The sequence below is a fragment of the Bombus terrestris genome, chromosome 13 (assembly GCF_910591885.1).
Source record: "Bombus terrestris chromosome 13, iyBomTerr1.2, whole genome shotgun sequence".
NCBI lineage: Eukaryota > Metazoa > Arthropoda > Insecta > Hymenoptera > Apidae > Bombus > Bombus terrestris.
Genome location: NC_063281.1, coordinates 9634946 through 9655773, shown reverse-complemented (window position 1 = coordinate 9655773; position 20828 = coordinate 9634946). Strand labels below are relative to the sequence as shown.

Below are 20828 nucleotides of genomic sequence, written 5' to 3'. Positions count from 1 at the left end.
TGAAGTCTCCGACGAAACGCTTTCTCTATAATTTATATACGGTGTTCGTGACGTTGTACTTGTGGAGCTACTGTCTCACGCTAATCATGCACATTTGCTACGACGTGGAAACGCAGGACGACTTGAGTGAGAATTTTGGCATAACTGTCACAGCACTTATCACCAGTTGTAAACTTATGAGCTTAGTCATAGGGCGAAAAACTATCATAAATATGTTGGATCTACTCAAGAAGAAGCCTTTTGTACCAGAGAACAATGGGGAAGTAGAAATTCACACGAAATACGACAATCTAATCGAGTAAGTTCGTTCTGTTCGCTATATTATGTATAGTTGTAAGGAAATTATTTAAAATATTATTTTTTCCTTTCTTTTTTTTTAGAAAAGTCGCGATGTTTTATACGATACAAGTCGTATGTTGTGTGCTTGCTTTAGTAGGAACGACGTTGGTCAGTGACTTTAAATTGAAAAAATTAATGTTCCCCGCTTGGTTTCCTTTCGACTTCACCTCCTCGTGGTTTGCGTTTTCTATGACGTTCATCTATCAGTTAGTGGGTTTAGTGATCATAGCCATTGGTGTCAGTATGTTCGACACGTTTTTCGCCGGCCTGTTGCTTCAAATCTGTTGTCAATTTGAGATGTTGATGAATCGCCTGCACAATATCGAAGGAAATGAAATTCAATCGTTAAAAAACTGCGTTCGGCACCATAATACAATATTCAGGTTTGTTACCTGTGTGCTTTTATTTGATGAAACTAACGAACCGAAAAAAGTTGTATTTTTATTGATTTTTTATTTTACCACTAAAAAGCTAAGTGTATTAACGCTATTTTGATATTCTAACGAACAATATCTTAGAAATGAAGAAGGGGGTTGAAAAATATACATATATCGTGTCTCAAAAACCAATAAAAAGAAATTTTCATATCGCAGGATTAATCGACAACACTGGATTTCAACCCAGCTGTCAGAAAATGGGAAACGTGATTTGCCACTTTTCTTACGCGAAATTTTCAATTAAACAAAACAATGAAATAACACTTATCTCAATTATTTCAGGTTCGCCAAAATAGTAAACAAATTTTTTAACAAAATGATGTTCGTGCAATTTATGGTAAGCGCAGTCGCGATATGCTTTACCCTTTATCAATTAACAGAAGCAAACGACAGTTTGCAAATAATAGGATGGACATCGTTCATGTTTTCCGCTTTAATGCAAACTTTCTACTTCTGTTGGTTCGGAGATGCAGCGAAAGTAAAGGTAGATACATACACACGTAGATATAATACGAGCTGTCGTTTCATTGTAAATCAATAATTTGTGCACTTTTTATCTCTGTAGAGCCTCGATATTTCTAATATGGTATATAATAGCGATTGGGCAAATTTGAGCAACGACGCCAGGAAGATGCTTGTGATAATCATGGCACGTTCATTGACGCCTGTCGAGATTACAAGTGCCTACATTCTACCCTTGAACTTGGAATCTTTCAAAGGTGTCAGTATCTATATAGAAATATATTATTTGTACAAACGTAAACTGAAAATAACACTCGGTAAACTGAGTAATTCGCCATCGATTTGGGAAAAAACAGTTCTCCCAATTTTACATGATTTCTGTATAATTGACTCAGATATGACTGTCAATCTTCCAAACGATTCTATTCTTTGTAATAGGTGGTTATTGTATGTATAACTTGAAAATTAACAATCAACAATGAAAATTCAGTCCACGTATTGAATTTAGACCTCAAATAATGAGAAACGATACTAATTCGAAAAATATTACAAAAGATCCTGGTACACTTGCATTAATATAGCATTAATATAGCTTATTGGAATAAGCTAATACACTTCTCATATCTTCCAATTTTTGTTTACAAAATAATAGATACACGGAATGATACTGTAAATATTCTAGAAAATAATCTTACGTTGATTGCCGAATGTGAGATAACATTCACTGATGTTAACGACAAATGTTACATTCTTTTTCCAAAAACATACTTATTTCGCGGTTTACTAAAATTGTGTTTTATAAAATGCCCCGTTTGTCGTAGTTGATGAAAACTACTTACTCGGCGTATAACATGCTGGTACAGAATAAGTCGTCGCGGTAGACGGTACGGAGAATTAGTGGCCTTAGCATATCCTTTCGTTCCTTCGTCACACAATGGAAGAATTACGATAGAGGAAACAAAAAACGAATTATTGAAACAGCGCAGTAAATTATGTACCATGCAAGCATAATAAATTTCAAACGCTAAAGTGAGGTCCAGGTTATAACAGCGGGATTTTCGCGAATAATTATCCACATTATTTTACTAAGAATTTTCAATAATTTCAGAGCAAATCCGATTCGATGACTACTAATTGTAAAGACCAAAGACTTTATACCTGAATTTTTCTATCGAGTTATGATCAGATGACGAAGGACTTTCCATTTGTTGTATAATTTGCCTCGACGAAACAATACAGGACAATAAGAAGCATTTTCTAAACCGAGAGTAATGCATAACGTGAAACACTAGCATACGATCTAGTTTAAATGCGTTCTTATATTATACACGTCAATAAAGTTTAGAAACAGTAGCACAGAAGTAATAGAAGAACGTCGTTATTGAAGCTATTTGCATTTCCTTCTCCGTTCATTTTTTTCTTCACGAAATAAAAATAATTGCTCTTAGAACGACTGACTCTGCACGACGCAACGGTCTGTAAAATGACGATTTCAAAGTAGTTAAACCTAATTTTAATAAGAAATGTGAAACCCGGAAGTAGGGGACGAAGCTACTGCAACGTTTTCAGAGGTATTATACTGTATGTCGTATCGTTGCATCATTAACAAACATAATGACATAGAACGTTTTACAATGGGGTAAGTGTTCCGCAGGAATATGAGTTCCATTAATACGATATATGAACTCGTCGGTATTCGGAGATAGCCAGTGATATAGAAGACGCTTGAAATTATATTGCACACGACGCTCCTCTCATTAGTATTCATGCAATTTGTGTTTCACTATATCAACAAGAAGTCATTTATTTTACTATAATAAAGTAAATGGTTTATTTTTCTATTGTGACGAAATAATTGGTGCGAACGATCACTACGTTTTATCTAAATTTTCTCTTTCAATAAACAAATTAGAAACGATGTAAAACCCAAGTGGACACGCAAAGAAGAATTTTACGTCAGCTTTAGCCGATGATTTCCAATAAAAATGACTGTGCGCACGCTACAAGTTTCACGTGTTCTACTTTCGATCGCCGGTTGTTTGCCACCAAGTTCGTGGACATCACCGTTCACAAAATCTTTGTACAAATTTTACACGTTGTTCGTGTGGCTTCTAATATTATCTCTCGTGTCCGCTCAGATTTTAGATATAATTATAAACGTGGAAAATCAGGACCAGTTCAGTGACAACTTTTACATCACTCTGGTGGTATTCGTCAGCGGCTGCAAATTGAGTATTATATTAAAGCATCGTGAGAGTATCTTATCTTTGATCGAGAGCCTCGAACGCGAACCATTCTCGCCGATGAACGACGAAGAAGAGAAAATTCAAATGAAATTTAACAGAACGAACGAGTAAGTACCTATACGTACTATTTTTCAGAATGAGTCAGAAACAATGAACATTTTACAAATTTTTGCGAGGAGGGACAAAATTAATTTTTCAATGCGTGAAAAGCAAAGATTTAAAAAAAATAATTTGTTTAATTTCTTTTTGTCGCTGCTGGTCGTCAGATAAGAGAAATGCTGTTGAAAAATGTGGTAATTTTTGTTAAGTAGAAATTAACATAGACAGAAAGGGTTTGATGTGAAAGAAACAGTATGCAAATGGGTCAAATTTTCCAAAGGATGAAAACGTTAGACAATTGAAATTAACATTCTTACAGACGAATTGCGATTTGTTACACGATTCTGGTGGAGGTGGCTGCGATATGGATATTCGTAAGAGCGTTCCTCACGGACTTCAAGAAGAGAAAACTAGTCTTTCGAGCTTGGTTACCGTACGATTATTCGGAACTGTTGCCATACACGTTCAGTTACACTTACGAAGTTGCCACTTCGTTGCTGTGCTCTTGTCAAAACGTTGCTAGCGACACGCTGTTCGCTGGCTTGCTGATTCAAATTAACGGCCAGTTCGAAATACTCGAGGAACGTCTGAGAAACATCGAGGAGGACTCGAATTATTCGGCGAAGCAGTGCGTCAAACATTATCAACAAATTTACAAGTTCGTGTCGAATTTATCATCTATTATGTTGTGCAATAAGTTCGTTTGCCTTTACGTGCGAATTTATTACACATCGAACATTTTACCAGCTTAAAAGGACAGCAAACAGGTTTAATAAAACTTATTAACAAAGCATATGCTGAATTGCTACAGATTCTCTAAAACGGTGAACGAGAAATTCAAAATAATACTTTTCTTGCAATTTTGTACGATCGCATTTACGCTATGCTTTAATCTCTACCGAATGACCAACATAACGATGCTTTCTAAATTTCTGGAGGCGTCGCTTTTCCTAATTCGCATTATAGCGCAGATACTGTATTATTGTTGGTTCAGTAACGAAGTGAAATTGAAGGTTCGTTATCGAGGTAGAAGAACAAGACAGACATAAATATACCAATTTTTGGTTTAATGTTTCCTGCAATATCTTTTCACTGCAGAGCCTTCAAGTGCCTTCCATGATATTTAAGAGTAATTGGGCATCGTGGGATACGAAAACAAAGAAGATTCTCTTAGTGATCATGACACGAGCGACACATCCTATAGAATTTACGAGTGGCTACCTGGTAACATTGAATCTCGATTCTTTCGTAGCGGTTAGTATTTAAATATATTACTAAATATTCCATTTTCATCAACGTGCATAATTATCTGTCGGATTATTTCTCTTAAAAGAGCACGTTTCAAACTGAACTTTCTTCCTTCTATATTTCTCGCCACTCGTTCTCTTCGAATAACGCATAGCTCGAAAGGGAAGTAATCAAAGAGGGCAAATTGAAATTTATACATTTATTACAAATTTATACACCGTGATAAAAGCCTACGTATTACATCCGACTTTGTAATGCGACATTCTAAAATCAATCCAAAAATCGTTGTTTCTTTATTACAGCTGATGAAAACATCATACTCAGTTTTTAACTTGTTGCAACAAACTAAATGACCATACGAAGTGAAAGAGCAGCGGATCTTGACATTATGTCTTCGGATTTTTCCGCATGAGTACGTTCTGCAAATGTACCGAGGCATGTAGAGTACATAGCAATAAACTTTATATCGTGAAATGCTAATCCATAAATACTTGCCTGATGATAGAGGAAAATAAGTTAGACGTTGATCCTTTCTCACCTATTGGAAAAGCATACGCGTACGATGCCCCACTTTTCAGTAAAAATTCTCTCAACTTGTTTATGGAAATTATCTGCCGATTCCGTTTTATGAAACACTATCGGAGGTAAATATTTGCATCGCGTCAGCTCGCAACAGAGGATAATTTGAAGCAACGCATGGCAAAAATATGTACGCAGATGATCCATTATTATTTCAACAGTAGTTATACGTACAATGTCATTATACATACAATGTACTTTTACAATAACAATACGTATCAGCGAAGGGTAAGTTGCAATAGAAAATAAGTCTATCGAAGGAAGTAAGAGGGAATTGATAATTTACAATCGTCAGTCATGTTTCAAACTAGGAGCTGCTCAAAAGTGGAGTATAGGCCTGTTCTTTCTACATTTTCGATCATTTCTTTATATAATTACTATACCTATTAGTATAATGAAGTCAGTGAAATAAAAACGTACGTGATAATAAAAAATTGTCACTTCAACGATACATATAATGCGGTGGACATTTTTGCTGCTCTCATTATGTGGCTGCTTTCCACCCCCTTCGTGAAAAACACCCCTCAAAAAATTTTTGTACAAGATTTATACAGTATTCCCATTCCTGATCCTGATTAGATCTAATATACAATGTAGAAAAACATGGAAAATTTCAGCGATAATATTCCGGTAACGATGATACTGTGTCTCACATCCCACAAAAGCTTTCATTTTCATTTTAATGATATATCAGGAGAACTTCCGATTTTTTTTTTTTTTTTTTTTTTTAATAAACCTGAACGAATCGCCAGCGTTTAGGTCTATATAATAATCTGTTAACTACGAAGCAATTACCACTATTCAACTAGATGATATGCGATTTATTGTCACACAATCTCTACAATTATATATTCCTGGTATATGTTGATATGTGCAAAAAGAATGATTGGGAAGTGATTTTATTATATTTTACGATCCTTACGATATTATTCAATAATATTTGAAATGGATGGTTATTTTTAGATCTTAAATAAATAGAAAATGATACTACGGAGAAGACATAATAAAAAAATGCACTATATTTGAGTACATATTTGACGTACCTGAATATCTTTTGGACTACATTATCAGAAAATAAACGCGATTCTATTTCTATTAAAAAGAAATATTTTCATACGAATATTTTCGCAATTACCGTTGTAATCATCTCTCTATCGAATATTATTCGGTATCGAATGCTTGTTCGATTGCTAAAGCCTTCCTGTTCTGCGTATCATTTGCTTCAACAAAGCAAATCAAAGAACCATCTTTCTCTAAACACACATTAAATTTAGTAAACATGTTCTATTTTTACCACGCACATCAATACATCAATACAACAATAAATCATTTCTCGTTTTTCTATCTTCTCTGATCGCCATAAAAATTAGGCTATTCTTTGGGCAATTGAATCTTTTATAAAACTGAATGTTAACATTAATTCTACAACCTTTTTATTTTTTAATATTTTTAAAGAGCAAAAGCGTTACATATGTAAATAACACAATACATGTATTTCACTACTTATCAAACATGTAATAATAAGTTAAATTTTCAATTATCAATCGCTGAAGAATTGTTCATAACCGAATTGCAAGCTAAATTGGACAGCTTAGAGCAAACAACCTACCTGAGTCTATTCTCCCTTTCGTGCACTGAAACTCACGGTTTCCTATCCTATAAGCACCAATGATTAAAAGTTGTCTTCCTTATTCGGCTCTTGAAACGTAACTGGAGGCGTATAAGGTCGAGATAAAAAGTACGCAAGCGAGCAGTAATATAATTGCACGTCAGAAACGGTGGAAACATCGTCATTAAAAATGTAATTACATAAGGGTGTACCTACACTACTCGGAGCGATGCCGAGTTCAAGGTAATCAATCAATTAGAATATAACTCGTCGGTTAAATAACACACGCTATATCGTTTGCTGCCACCACAGCATCTATATTTCAATCCAATGAAACAAATGAAAGCTAGAAATGCAGAATAGAAAGAAGCAAACGGTCATTCTATAATAGTGGTTATTAAAAATGTAACTTCTTGCATCGTCGCAGCGCGGTAACGTCGATAATGACGATAATTACATGGGGGTGAATTCCAAGAGGGAACTATCCCATTTAAGGCAGCGTAAACATTTCGTTTACTTGCGGTTATTAGTAGCATCTATTGCTTCGAACGATACACTTACTTCAAACATAATCTTTATTTTCATATTCTCATGTTCAATGTTACATTTGATTGGAAATAATCCTTAATACAATAGAAGAATAATTCTTCTTTTGAACAATTAAAATATTCCATAAAAAAATCCTGCTAGTAATTATTGCGGAAACTGATGATATAAGACGTAACTGTTCGAAGATACTTGATCGTTCGATCTTTCCTAACACGAAGTGTTAAGTAAGACATTTTACATCGCAAATATTGAAAATGCACGTACTACGATGGACATTGAAACTTTTCATCGCCAGCGGATATTTTTTACCTCCCACGTTGAAGTCTCCGACGAAACGCTTTCTCTATAATTTATATACGGTGTTCGTGACGTTGTACTTGTGGAGCTACTGTCTCACGCTAATCTTGGACATTTGCTTCAACGCGAGAACGCGGGACGACCTGCGTGACAATTTTAGCATATCTGTCACGATACTTATCACGGGCTGTAAATTTGTCAGCTTAGTGTTAGGGCGAAAAACTATCATAAATATGTTGGATCTACTCAAGAAGAAGCCCTTTGTGCCAGAGAACAATGGGGAAGGAGAAATTCACGCCAGATACAATAATCTAATCGAGTAAGTTCTTTCTGTTCGCTATAATATATATAGTTGTAAGGAAATTATTTTAAGTGTTATTTTTTCCTTTTTTTTAGAAAAGTCGCTGTGGGTTATACGATCCAAGTCATATTTTGTGTGTTTTCTTTATTAGGAACGACATTGATGGGTGATTTTCAATCGAAAAAATTAATGTTCCGCGCTTGGTTTCCTTTCGACATCACCGCCTCCTGGTTTGCGTTTTGTATGACGTTCCTCTATCAGTTCGTGGGTTTAGTGATCGTATCTAATGGTGTCTGTATTTTCGACACGTTATTCGCCGGCCTGTTGCTTCACATCTGTTGTCAACTTGAAATGCTGGTTTATCGCTTGCACAATATCGAAGGGAATGAAATTCAATCGTTAAAACACTGCGTTTGGCACCACAATAAAATATTTAGGTTTGTTTCCTATGTGTTTCCATTTAAACAAATTAACGATCTGACGAAGCTAATTGAAGGCTACGAGAGAAACCGAAATGAGTTGTATTTTTATTGACTTTTTATTTTGCGACTAAAAAGAACTATTTCAACTTAGAATAGTTAAGCAGAAGAGCCTATTAGGTGCAAAGACATAATCGGTTATGTTCCGAGGAGACCAAAGGTATTAACACTATTTTGATACTATGACAAAATTTTAGAAATGAAGAAGGGGGTTGAAAAATATACATAAGTCGTGTCTCAAAAACCAATGAAAAGAAATTTTAATACCGCGGGATTAATCGATAACAGTGGATTTTAACACTTCTCAGCTGTCACAAAGTGGGGAACATGATATATTACTTTTCTTGCCAAAAATCTTCAGTTAAAGAAAACAGTGAAATAACACTTATCTCAATTATTTCAGGTTCGCCGATATAGTAAACAATTTTTTTAACAAATTAATGTTCGTGCAATTTGTGGAAAGCGCAATCTCGATATGCTTTACCCTTTATCTACTAACAGACATAGAAGACACTGCGCAATTAATAGGATGGTCTTCGTTCATGTTTGCCGCAATATTTCAAACGTTTTACTTTTGTTGGTTCGGAGATGTAGCGAAAGTAAAGGTAGATAGATACACAAGTAGATATAATACGAGCTGTCGTTTCTTTGTAAATCAATAATTTGTGCACTTTTTATCTCTGCAGAGCCTCGATATTTCTAATATGGTATATAATAGCGATTGGCCAAATTTGAGCAACGACGCCAGGAAGATGCTTGTGGTAATCATGGCACGTTCATTGACCCCTGTTGAGATTACAAGTGCCTATATTCTACCCATGAACTTGGAATCTTTCAAAGGTGTCAGTATCTATTTAGAAATACACTATTTGTTCAAACGTAAACTAAAAACAATACTCGGTAAACTGAGTAGTTCGCCATCGATTTGGGAAAATGCAATTCCCCAAATTTTGTATAATTTTTGTATGATTCGCTGAAATATGACTGTCAATCTTCCAAACGATTCTATTACAAAATAAAATATTACAAAAAAATCTGGTACACTTGCATTAATATAGCTTATTGGAATAAGCTAATAGTGTAAAGTCCCGCGATTAGATTTCTTCCAATTTGTGTCCTCAAAATAATAGATACACGATATGATACTGTAAATATTCTACAAAATAATTTTACGTTGATTGTCGAATGTGATATAACATTCATTGATGTTAACGTCAAATGTTACATTCTTTTTCCAAACACATACTTATTTCGCGGCTTACTAAAGTTGTGTTTTATAAAGTGTCCCGTTTGTCGTAGTTGATGAAAGTTGCTTACTCGGCGTACAACATGCTGCTACAGAGTAAGTCAGCGGAGTAGAACACATGTGGAGAATAAGTTGTATTAGTTCCTTCGTCACACAATGGAAGAATTAGAATAGAGACAATAGAAAACGAATTATTGAAACAGCGCAGTAAATTATGTACAAATTGTGCAAACACAATAAATTTCAAACTCCAGTGAGATCCGGATAGTGCTTCCCACGGAAGGACAATGATTATGCAAGGTTTTCTTTGTTATAATATTCGTTCATGGACTATATTTTCACAGCACACGATTATTTTCACCATGAGTTGCTACTTGTCAGTTTGTTACAGAAACCTGGCGATCTACTGCGAAATCCTGAACGAATCGACAGTGTTTTTGCGATCGTAGGACTATATAATAATCTGATAACATTGAAGGAATTGTTCAACTGGATACCACACGATTTATTCTCCCACAATCTCTACACGATTTCCTGATGTATCAAATAATCGGTATGTTGACATGTTCAAACAAATGATTAGGAAATGATGTTATTATATTTTGCGATTCTTGCGATACTATCCAATAATATTTGAAATGGATGGTTATTTTTAGAACTTAAAGAAATAGAAAATGATACTACTAAAAAAATATAATAAAAAAAATGCACTATATTTGAGTACTATATTTGACGTACCTGAATATCTCATGGAGTATATTTTCAGAAGGTAAACGCGATTCTATTTCCATTAAAAAGAAATATTTTCACAGAAATAGTTTCTCAATTACCTTTGTAATCATCTCTCTATCGAATATTCTGCTTGTTCAGTTGTTAAAGCGTTCCTGTTCTGCATATGATTTGCTTCAACAAAGCAACTCAAAGGACCATCTTTCTCTAAACACACATGAAATTTAGTAAACATGTTTTACTTTTACGATACACACATCAATACATCAATACATCAACATTTCTCCTTCTTCTATCTTTTCTGATCGCCATAAAAATGGGCAATTGACTCTTTCATAAAACTGAATGTTAAAATTAATTCTACAACCTTCTTATTTTTTAATATTTTTAAAGAGCAAAAGCGTTATATATGTAAATAACACAATACACGTATTTCACTATTTATCAAACACGTAACAATGAGTTAAATTTTTAATTATCAATCGCTAAAAAATTGTTCATAATCAAATTGCAAGGTAAATTGGACAGCTTATAACAAATAACCCTACCTCAGTCTATTCTCCCTTTCGTGCACTGAAACTCCCGGTTTCCTATCCTATAAGCACCAATGATTAAAAGTTGCCTTCCTTATTCGGCTCTTGAAACGTAACTGAACGCGTATAAGCTCGAGATAAAAAGTACACAAGCGAGCAGTAATATAATTGCATGTTAGAAACAGTGGAAACGTCGTCATTAAAGATGTAATCACTTAAGGTTGTACCTACACTACTCGGGACGATGCCGAGTTCAAGGTAATCAATCAATTAGAATGTAACTCGTCGGTTAAATGACACACGCTATGGCGTTTAGTGCCACCACAGCATCTATATTTCAGTCCAATGAAGTACACGGAAGCTGGAAATGAAAAATAGAGAGAAACGACCTCTCTATAATAGTGGTTTTTAAAAATGTAATTTCTTGCATCGTCGCAGCGCGGTAACATCGATAATGACGATAATTACACGGGGGTAAATTCCAAGAAGGAGCTATTCCGTTCAAGGCAGCATAAGCATTTCGCTTCCTTAGGGTTGTTAGTAGCATCTAATGCTTCGAACGGTACACTTACTTCAAAGATAATCTTTATTTTCATACTCTCATCTTCGATGCTACATTTGATTGGAAATACCTTTTTCTTTTGATCAATTAAAATATACCGCAAAAAAATTCTGCTAGTGATATTGCGAAGACTGATAGTATAAGACCTAACTGCTCGAAGGTACTTGATCGTTCGATCTTTCCTAACACGAAGTGTTAAGTAAGACAAATTATACCGCAAATATTGAAAATGCACGTACTACGATGGACATTCAAACTTTTCATCGCCAGCGGATATTTTCTACCACCTACGTTGAAGTCTCCGATGAAACGCTTTCTCTATAATTTATATACAGTTTTCATGACCATGTACTTGTGGAGCTATTCTCTCACGCTAATCATGGACATTTTCTACAACGTGGAAACGCAGGACGATTTGAGTGAGAATTTTAGCGTAACTGTCACGGTACTTATCACGAGTTGCAAATTTGTCAGCTTAGTCTTAGGGCGAAAAACTATCATAAATATACTGGGTCTACTGAAGAAGAAGCCGTTTGTGCCGGAGAACAATGGGGAAGTAGAAATTTACGCGAAATACGACAATCTAATCGAGTAAGTTCTTTCTGTTCGCTGTAATATGTACAGTTGTAAGGAAATTATTTAAAATATTATTTTTTCCTTTTTTTTTTTTTTTAGAAGAATCGCAATGTTCTATACAATTCAAAACGCATTCTGCGTGCTTTCTTTAATAGTAGCGACATTGATGACTGATTTCAAATTTAAAAAATTAGCGTTTCGCGCCTGGTTACCTTTCGATTTCACTTCCTCGTGGTTTGCGTTTTCTATGACATTCATTTACCAGTTCGTCGGTTCAATGGTCATTTCTGCCGGTATCAGTATTTTCGACACGTTGTTCGCCGGCCTGTTGCTTCAAATCTGTTGTCAATTCGAGATACTGGTGAATCGCCTGCACAATATCGGAGGAGATGAAATTCAATCGTTAAAACACTGCGTTCGTCATCATAATGCAATATACAGGTTTGTCTCCTTTGTGCTTTTATTTAAAACAAGATAACGAATTAGCGAAGATAATCGAAGATCACAGGAAAATAAACCGTATTTTTGTTTTATTTCTTATTTTACGATTAAAATTTTTATGCTAATACGAGCAATATTTTCGAATTTACGAAGAGTATTGAAAAATTTCTAGTTAGCATCAAAATCTCATAAAACGACCCTTTTGCTAATGCAGGATTATTTGACAACGCCGAATGTTGACAGTGCTCTTCCGTCAAGAAACGGAGAATGCGATTTCTCACTCTCTTTCTCTGTGATCTCCGATTAAAAGAAAATAATTAAATAACATTTGTTTCAATAATTGCAGATTCGCCGAAATTGTGAATAATTTGTTTAGCAAAATGATGTGCGTGCAATTTATGGTAAGCGCAGCCGCCATATGCTTCAACGTTTATCGAGTAACAGAATCAAACGCAGGTTCGCAATTAATAGGCTCGGTATTGTTCATTTTTTCCGCCTTACTTCAAACGTTTTACTTTTGTTGGTTCGGAGATGTAGCGAAATTAAAGGTAGGTACATATGCAGCTGTAATATGAGTTTCTCGTAACCCAAAAACCTGTCGACTTTTTATCTCTGCAGAGCCTCGATATTCCTAATATGATATATCATAGCGATTGGACAAATTTGAGCAACGACGCTAAGAAGATGCTTCTGATAATCATGGCACGTTCATTGACGCCTGTTGAGATTACAAGCGCCTATATTTTACCAATGAACTTGGAATCCTTCAAGGGTGTCAGTATCTATGTAGAAATACATTATAGCAGTGAGTGGAAAATTAGATTAATGCGAATACTCAATAAATTGAGTAATTCGCAGTGTGAAACAGATCTGAGCTTAAAATACTAAGCGTAGCTATTGTATTTATTTATATCATTTTCGTTGGATCCAAAGGTCCTACCTTTTGAAATAGATGGTCATTGCTTGGTAATTAGTTAACAGCAACACAAATTTTAGCCACGTGTTGAATTTATACCTCAAATAAATGGAAAATGATACAAACTTGAAAAATATTACAAAGAATTCTGATGTGTTTAGATTAATATGGCTCGTTGAAATAATTTAATCATACAAACTGACGTTCTTAGAAAGATATAGTTCGGACAACTGTCGCTTTCCATGTTTCATATTTTCCAATTTTTATTCTTGAAATAGTAGATACGTAGGGAGAAGTACCGCAACGATTCGTCAAAGTAATCTTAAGTTAATTGCCGAATGCAAGATAATATAAGCTGCAAGCGTTTTCGAATGAATGTTACGTACTTTTTTCAAAAACAAACTTATCTCGACGCTTGTTAAAATTGTGTTTTATCAAATGCTCCGTTTGTCGTAGTTGATAAAAACCACTTACTCGACGTATAACATGCTGCTACAGAGTAAGTCATCGCAGTAGAACACATGCGGAGAATAAGTTGTCTTAGTTCGTTCGCCACGTAATGGAAGAATTACAATAGAGGAAAATGAAAACGAATTATTGAAACAACGAAATAAATTACATAGTATGCAAGAATAATACGTTTCTAACGCCTAAGTGAGAACCAGGTTTCGACGGTGAATCTTCGCGAACTTCCGCACTATTTTACTAAGATTTTTCAACGATTTCGAAGTAGATTCGACTCGACGACCAAGAACTGGAAATGTTACAGGCTCTGTATTTGAATTTCTCAATCGAGTTATTCCGACATCGAAGACATCTGCTGGGCGTATGATTTGAGTCAACGAAGCAATACAGAAAAATAAAAATCATCTTCGTCTAAACCGGGAGCAATACGAAATGTCGAACACTATTACAAATGCTTTCTTTTATCGCACACATTAATAAAGCTTATCGTTAGATGGAAATAACTGAATTATAGCGTTTTTAAAACTACATCCATTTTTTTCCTTGTCCTCCTGTTCGTAATTAAAGTAAAAATGAAGCTGCACTTGGAACCACTGACCTTTCTTAGTGATCATGACACGAGCAATGAATTCCATCGAATTTACCAGTGGCTACCTGATAACATTGAATCTTGGCTTTTTCGTGACGGTTGGTATTAGATTTATGAAACAAGAAAGATAGCAAATAGTGCGTAAGGTAATTGCATATGCAAATTAAAATATTATAGTTCGTAAATTCCACAAAAGACATCCGACTTTACGGTGAAATATTCTAAAATAAATGCGAAAGTGCATGCTTTCTTATTACAGCTAACGAAAACTTCATACTCATTGTTTAATATGTTGCAAGGAACTGAATGATGACACGAAGTGGAATAGCTGTGCATCTTCTACAAATGTACCGATGCAAGTGGATTACATAGCAATAAACATTACACACTGTTAAAGATACGCAGAGATACTTGCCTGATCATAGAGGTAAATATGTTAGACGTTTCTCCTTTCTCATCTGTCGAAAAAGCACACGTGTAAGATACCCCAGTTTTCACTAAAAATGCTTTCAACCAATTTATGGATAACATTCTCTGTTCCTTCCGTATTAAAAAACTCTATCGATGATGAATATTTGCACCATACCAGCATCTAATGGAAGACAATATGAAGGGGTGCATAAAAAAGTACGTACGGATATGAAGGGTCGATTCATTATTCTTTTAACGGTCAAACATATTATTACAATAATGATACGTATGAGCGAAGGGTAAGTTACAGTTAGAAAATAAGTCATATCGAGAAAGTAAGAGGGATATTGATATTTTACTACCGTCAGTGACTCTCGAGCCTCGAACGAAAGTTGCTCGAGGGTGTTGTACAGGTGTTCCTCTTTCTACATTTTCGATAATTTTGTTTCATGCTCGCTATTGGCGTCACTTTGGTAAAGTAAGAATCGATTAAATAGAAAAAGTGCGTGATAATAGAAAATTTTCAATTGCAAGATGCATATACTACGATGGACATTTTTGTTGTTCACATTGTGCGGCTGTTACCCGCCTCTTTCGTGGAAGACGCCTCTGCAAAAATTTCTGTATGAAATTTATACAATATTCTCATTCCTGCTTCTCAATAGTTTCTTGCTTTTTCAAATATTGGATATGATATGCAACGTAGAGAACACAGATGATTTCAGCGATAATTTCTCCGTGACAGTGGTGGTATTTGTCACGTGCCTCAAGCTTTTCACTATACTGATACATCGAGCAAATTTCCTACTTTTGTGTAATACCCTTCAGAAGGAGCCATTTTTACCAATGAACGAAGAAGAATTCGAAATTCTGTTGAAATTCGAGAAAATTACCGAGTAAGTATATCCTTCGCTGTTTCGGTGAAATAAGAACATTGCTATGATATATGTCTACATACATGTATGTACGATAAATAAATTTTCCCTATTAACGGTACATTATTTTAGTAATATAATAATTATATACTTAACTACAAACATGGAACACACATTTTACGATGACATGTAATAAAGTAATAGAAGAGAAGTAAAATATAAAGCGCCTACGTTAAGCAAGATCGTAGTCTAAATTAATTGACAAGTTCTCATCGACGAAAAGTATTATTCTCTTTTATATTTCTCTTCCAGTTGGAACACACTTGGTTACATGACCCTGCTCGTGATTTCTGATTTCTTTATACTCGTAGTGTCGCTTCTAGCAAATTTCAAGAACAGAAAGCTAGCGTTTCGAGCATGGATACCATACGATTACTCGTCGTTATCTGCATATCTGCTTACTTTCTTTTATCAGTCGTTATTCACGACGATATGCACTTTTGGATGCGTCGCTAGCGACTCTCTGTATAGTGGCCTGTTGATACATATTAACTGCCAATTCGAAATACTAGAGCATCGTCTGAAGAACATCGAATCGAACCAGAATTATTCAGTGAAGCTGTGTGTTCATCATCACGATCATATATACAAGTCAGTTTGCCGATTTATTTCTCTTTTGATAACTTCACAGAGGAATTAATATATATAACTTCTTCGCTGTAACATTTTCTTATTTATGAGCTTACAGATTTGGCGAAATGGTGAACGAGGAATTTAAAATGATCATGTTTTTTCAATTCGGTACGAGCCTGACTACGATCTGTTTCAATTTCTATCGAATAACACAAATCGAAATGGATTCGAGATTCGTAGGAACGCTTCTCTACATGGCCTGCTCGTTGATGCAGATATTTTATTACTGCTGGTTCAGCAATGAAGTCAAACTCAAGGTTCGCTATTAATATAAATATAATAAAATAGATATAATATAAATAAAACCTTACGAGAAATATAATAAAACCTTAAGGTCGGATTTCCTATACGCATCACACGTATTCTCTTAAAGGAATAGCGTTCATATAGAGACTTCACATTTCCTGATAGTCTAAAATGCTCGTATTATAATTAGACTATGGATATTTATGCAATTATGGGAAATTTAAAGGTCCATAAATGCATAGAAAGCGCTTAACGTGGAAAGAAATATGCAAATATATAAAAATATTATAATATTACAATTTTTCGTAGGTGAAACAACTGTGTTGAAGCTCTACTTCTGCAATTGTATGTCCAAAAATATGAATTTACATAAATATCCGCAGTCCATTGGCAGGAAATCCCACCTTCTGGAAATATTACAACTAATTGAGTAAAATGATATAATTTTCTGTGTAGAGTATGGAACTTTCTGATATGATATTCAGAACCGATTGGACATCGTTAAATAACAACGTTAAGAAAGCTTTTTTGATGTTAATGAGGCGCGCTATGAGGCCGATCGAATTCACCAGCATTTACGTCATCTCCGTCAATCTTGAGTCCTTCATGACAGTCAGTATCATCTAAATCGGTCTTCTTTTACATTTTTCGGTAGAAAATTGTGAGAAACATTTATGTTGTAGCTATTGAAGACTTCTTACTCCGCGTTCAATGTTTTCCAACAGAGCCGGGAATCATGAAAATGCGGGAATTCTCTTAATTTAGAACCGTCTGCCTTCGATACTTCCGAATAGAATAATAATTGTCCACTTAGAAAAAGGAAGGGAAAAGCAAATCGAACACAACACGCGAAACGTGCAACAGAGTATCTAGAGTGCATTCCAATAAATTATTTGAAACGTGAATACCATGCGTTTGATTAACGTGCCTCTATCACTTTCTCTTTTGACTCTCTTTTTTCGTTAATGAAACTATTCACAATGAGTAAACCGCAACCTTCTGTCCCCTGCGACCGATGAAAGCAGACTGATGGTGCTTCGTGTTCTAAAGTTTATTTTTTATTAATTTTCGTCGAGGGGAGACGGATAATAGCCGATGAATCATTATCTATTTCCAGGACAATTTCGACCCTTTCTTCGTTTCTCGACTCCGTACTTTGCCCTCGACCGACTAGTTGGAACATTGTGGCTTCCTAGAAGCGGCAGGAGATGCCTATAATAAATAAATACTTTTTAGCCAATTATATAGACTGTCATCAGTTATGGAACTATAGAGAAACTTTACTCTTAATCGCGATTCTATCTAAGTGAAAGCCTCAACTGGGAAATATTTCATTGATTTTTCTGTAATCGCATAACTATAGGGGATGTATGTAATGTAATAATAATAAAGATGTCTCGGTCGACAAAAAAAGATCGGCGGAAAAGAAGAAAAGTAAGAAAAGAGTCGCGCATTTGATGGAAGCTCTTTCATTCTGTAACAGTCAAGCAGCTTTGATAAAAATTTGTAACTAACATAATCAAGCTTGTTAAGTATAATTAAAAGTAGAATATTCGCACAATTAGATTTTTGTACGCTTCGATCAAATTCTTCCAGGCAAAAATATAGGAAAATAAAATCATAACGATATTCTTTTCCTTTTTTGACAAAAAAATTCATCTTTTCAAAAGAAATTTTTAAACAAGATTTTTTCTATCTATCATTGACTAGTTTTTAGTCAATGATTTTCTAAGAAAATATAAGTAGAGATAACTAAGAAACAAAAAGATGCACAGACTTCCTCTGTCCTTTGCTTTGCTCACTTACTGCGGTTACTGGAGACCAACTAAATGGCCACACACATCGCTCAAGTATCAACTGTACAACGTTTACTCGGTGTTAATGATTTTGCTACTATACTTCTTCGCGTTCTGCTCTTGCGTGGATTCGTTTACTAGCAAAAACCTGAATGCTATGACCGACAAATTTTCTCTCTGCGTCTCTGTGGTAGGAGTCTGCCTTAAAGTAGCCAATCTCTTTATCCGACGAGGAAAAATTATAAATGTGATGAATATGTTGTTGAACGAGAATTGTATTGCGAGAGACGATCAGGAAGAACGCATCCAACGGGAGAACGATGATTATGCCAGGTTTTCTTTTTTACAATATTCCTTCGTCGACTATTATATTGCCATGAATTACTGCTTACAAGTTTGTTACAGAAAATTGGCGATATACTGCGAGATCCTGAACGAATCGGCAGTGTTCTTTGCGACCGTGGGCCAATATAAAAAACTCATGAGTATGAGAGAGTTACCAGTATCCGACTGGATGCCGTACGATTTATCCTCGCAAAAGGTGTACACGATATCCCTAGTGTATCAAACAGTTGGTTTGTTGATCTGTGCAAATACCAGCGTGGCCAACGAAACACTGATCGCAGGATTGATGATACAAGTCGGCACGCAATTTGAGATATTTTGTCATCGAGCTAGAAATCTATCATTCTCATTGACGTCAGCGAGAAGGAACACTATGTCTAACGAAGAATTCAAGATAAGATGCAATAAAATTATTGGCAACTTAATTAGACATCACCACGAAATTTACAAGTACAAATAGATGTGCATTTCTCGTGATCATAAATTTTGAAATTCTCAGCACCGAATTTTCTAATTTTTTATTTGATTGCAGATTTGCCGAAACAGTGAACAGTGTGTTTCAGTACATGATTTTCTTACAATTTTGCATAAGTTCGATAGTACTATGTCTGAGTGTCTATCAGTTTTCCACGGTAGATCCGTTCAGTATGAACTTCTTATGGAGCGGCTTCTATTTGTGCTGTATGCTTATGCAGGTGTATTTATACTGTTGGTTTGGGAACGAGGTGACGTTGAAGGTTGGCACTGCTTTTCGTTTCTATTCCACCGCAACATATATTTTCGAGTGCAATAGCACGGAATAGTAGGAACGACGGTTCTGTTTGCAATTTTTACTCAGTGTCTAATGATAAAGATTATGATACGATGATTAATTAATGTCGCATGATGGACAAGAACGAGGTGATTATTCCTTGTTTCTTGCGCCCTCGTGCAGAATGAATTTAATGTTGCAAATAAAATGTTGGATCTTACAAGTTATCGGTATTATAATAAAAAACTGAGCAAGATTGGCAGTAAAACAAATAACGTTATATATGTAAATCTTACGAATTAAAAGTCAACTGATTATTCCATGTGGTATAAAATTGTGGAATTATAAAAAAGTATTTTGTGACCCGTAACATGTAACTTACTAACTCATTAATAATAGTAGCTACTATATCATTATTCAAAATGGATTTGATCTCAAATTATGATACATGTTTTCATTTACTTACAATTGACGTAATTTTTAGAGTAACAAAGTTCGCGATGCTATTTACGATATGGACTGGACCATGCTACCTACTGACGTAATGAAAAATTTATTGCTGATCATAATTAGAACTGATAAACCTGTTAAAATGACAAGCGGTCACGTTGTTGTTTTATCTTCGCAATCTTTCGTGTCAGTTAGTAGAATTTCAATGCTTTTAACCATTAAATTATAAATCACTATAGCGATTCTAAAAACTTTGTACTTTATTATAGATCATGAAGATGACTTACTCCTCGTACAATCTTCTGTCAAGTTCTACGAGTAAATAAGAATTTTCGTTGTTACTGTGATTCAATTTTTATTGACTGTTTAATTATCGTAAATTGTCTACAATTATTGTAAAAGTGTGTGTCCTTTTTACTATTGTGCATGGTCATACAACACTCTCACTAATGTACTCATGACGAACATGACTGAGAAATAAAAATGCAGAATTTAATGAACAATTTAACGTACCTCCTATCTTGCGAATTGTGGAATATACAAATATAATGTTTGAAAT

At 34.9% G+C, this 20828-nt stretch overlaps 5 protein-coding genes across 5 annotated transcripts; all 5 read left to right on the top strand.

Moving 5' to 3' along the window:
- Positions 1 to 86: 86 nt before the first annotated feature.
- On the top strand, positions 87 to 1072 carry LOC125384632 (odorant receptor 2a-like). Its single transcript, XM_048411534.1, has 3 exons — positions 87 to 298; positions 381 to 580; positions 1059 to 1072. Exons 1-3 carry the CDS (start codon positions 87 to 89, stop codon positions 1070 to 1072), a joined length of 426 nt encoding a protein of 141 aa, XP_048267491.1.
- LOC100647006 (odorant receptor 67c-like) lies at positions 1025 to 2400 on the top strand. Its single transcript, XM_048411533.1, has 3 exons — positions 1025 to 1260; positions 1342 to 1497; positions 2347 to 2400. The coding sequence occupies exons 1-3, from the start codon at positions 1093 to 1095 to the stop codon at positions 2398 to 2400; spliced, it is 378 nt and encodes a 125-aa protein (XP_048267490.1). The 5' UTR covers positions 1025 to 1092.
- Positions 2401 to 3443: 1043 nt separating this feature from the next.
- LOC105666430 (odorant receptor 67c) lies at positions 3444 to 10617 on the top strand. Its single transcript, XM_048411532.1, has 10 exons — positions 3444 to 3591; positions 3903 to 4241; positions 4395 to 4596; positions 4682 to 4837; positions 5134 to 5183; positions 8068 to 8184; positions 8262 to 8603; positions 9049 to 9250; positions 9332 to 9487; positions 9945 to 10617. The coding sequence occupies exons 1-10, from the start codon at positions 3542 to 3544 to the stop codon at positions 10002 to 10004; spliced, it is 1674 nt and encodes a 557-aa protein (XP_048267489.1). The 5' UTR covers positions 3444 to 3541; the 3' UTR covers positions 10005 to 10617.
- Positions 10618 to 12094: 1477 nt separating this feature from the next.
- LOC105666432 (odorant receptor 46a) lies at positions 12095 to 13980 on the top strand. The gene is made up of 4 exons (XM_048411531.1): positions 12095 to 12306; positions 12391 to 12732; positions 13070 to 13265; positions 13309 to 13980. Exons 1-4 carry the CDS (start codon positions 12095 to 12097, stop codon positions 13618 to 13620), a joined length of 1062 nt encoding a protein of 353 aa, XP_048267488.1. The 3' UTR covers positions 13621 to 13980.
- Positions 13981 to 15508: 1528 nt separating this feature from the next.
- On the top strand, positions 15509 to 20769 carry LOC100646753. Its single transcript, XM_048411530.1, has 9 exons — positions 15509 to 16009; positions 16301 to 16639; positions 16737 to 16938; positions 17384 to 17539; positions 17611 to 17658; positions 18680 to 19518; positions 19601 to 19805; positions 20304 to 20459; positions 20539 to 20769. The coding sequence occupies exons 1-9, from the start codon at positions 15648 to 15650 to the stop codon at positions 20593 to 20595; spliced, it is 2364 nt and encodes a 787-aa protein (XP_048267487.1). The 5' UTR covers positions 15509 to 15647; the 3' UTR covers positions 20596 to 20769.
- The last annotated feature ends 59 nt before the right edge of the window (positions 20770 to 20828 follow it).

Bases quoted from the DNA above. Each gene is read 5' to 3' on its own strand.
- LOC125384632 (XM_048411534.1), top strand. From the start codon at position 87: ATGCACATTTGCTACGACGTGGAAACGCAGGACGACTTGAGTGAGAAT. The intron at 299-380 runs GTAAGTTCGTTC...CTTTTTTTTTAG, and splicing joins AAATACGACAATCTAATCGA to AAAAGTCGCGATGTTTTATA.
- LOC100647006 (XM_048411533.1), top strand. From the start codon at position 1,093: ATGATGTTCGTGCAATTTATGGTAAGCGCAGTCGCGATATGCTTTACC. The intron at 1,261-1,341 runs GTAGATACATAC...TTATCTCTGTAG, and splicing joins GAGATGCAGCGAAAGTAAAG to AGCCTCGATATTTCTAATAT. The intron at 1,498-2,346 runs GTCAGTATCTAT...CAATAATTTCAG, and splicing joins ACTTGGAATCTTTCAAAGGT to AGCAAATCCGATTCGATGAC.
- LOC105666430 (XM_048411532.1), top strand. From the start codon at position 3,542: ATGAACGACGAAGAAGAGAAAATTCAAATGAAATTTAACAGAACGAAC. The intron at 5,184-8,067 runs ACCATACGAAGT...TAAATTTGTCAG, and splicing joins TTGTTGCAACAAACTAAATG to CTTAGTGTTAGGGCGAAAAA. The intron at 8,185-8,261 runs GTAAGTTCTTTC...CCTTTTTTTTAG, and splicing joins AGATACAATAATCTAATCGA to AAAAGTCGCTGTGGGTTATA.
- LOC105666432 (XM_048411531.1), top strand. From the start codon at position 12,095: ATGGACATTTTCTACAACGTGGAAACGCAGGACGATTTGAGTGAGAAT. The intron at 12,307-12,390 runs GTAAGTTCTTTC...TTTTTTTTTTAG, and splicing joins AAATACGACAATCTAATCGA to AAGAATCGCAATGTTCTATA. The intron at 13,266-13,308 runs GTAGCGAAATTA...CTGTAATATGAG, and splicing joins ACTTTTGTTGGTTCGGAGAT to TTTCTCGTAACCCAAAAACC.
- LOC100646753 (XM_048411530.1), top strand. From the start codon at position 15,648: ATGCATATACTACGATGGACATTTTTGTTGTTCACATTGTGCGGCTGT. The intron at 19,519-19,600 runs GTACAAATAGAT...ATTTGATTGCAG, and splicing joins CATCACCACGAAATTTACAA to ATTTGCCGAAACAGTGAACA. The intron at 19,806-20,303 runs GTTGGCACTGCT...CGTAATTTTTAG, and splicing joins GGAACGAGGTGACGTTGAAG to AGTAACAAAGTTCGCGATGC.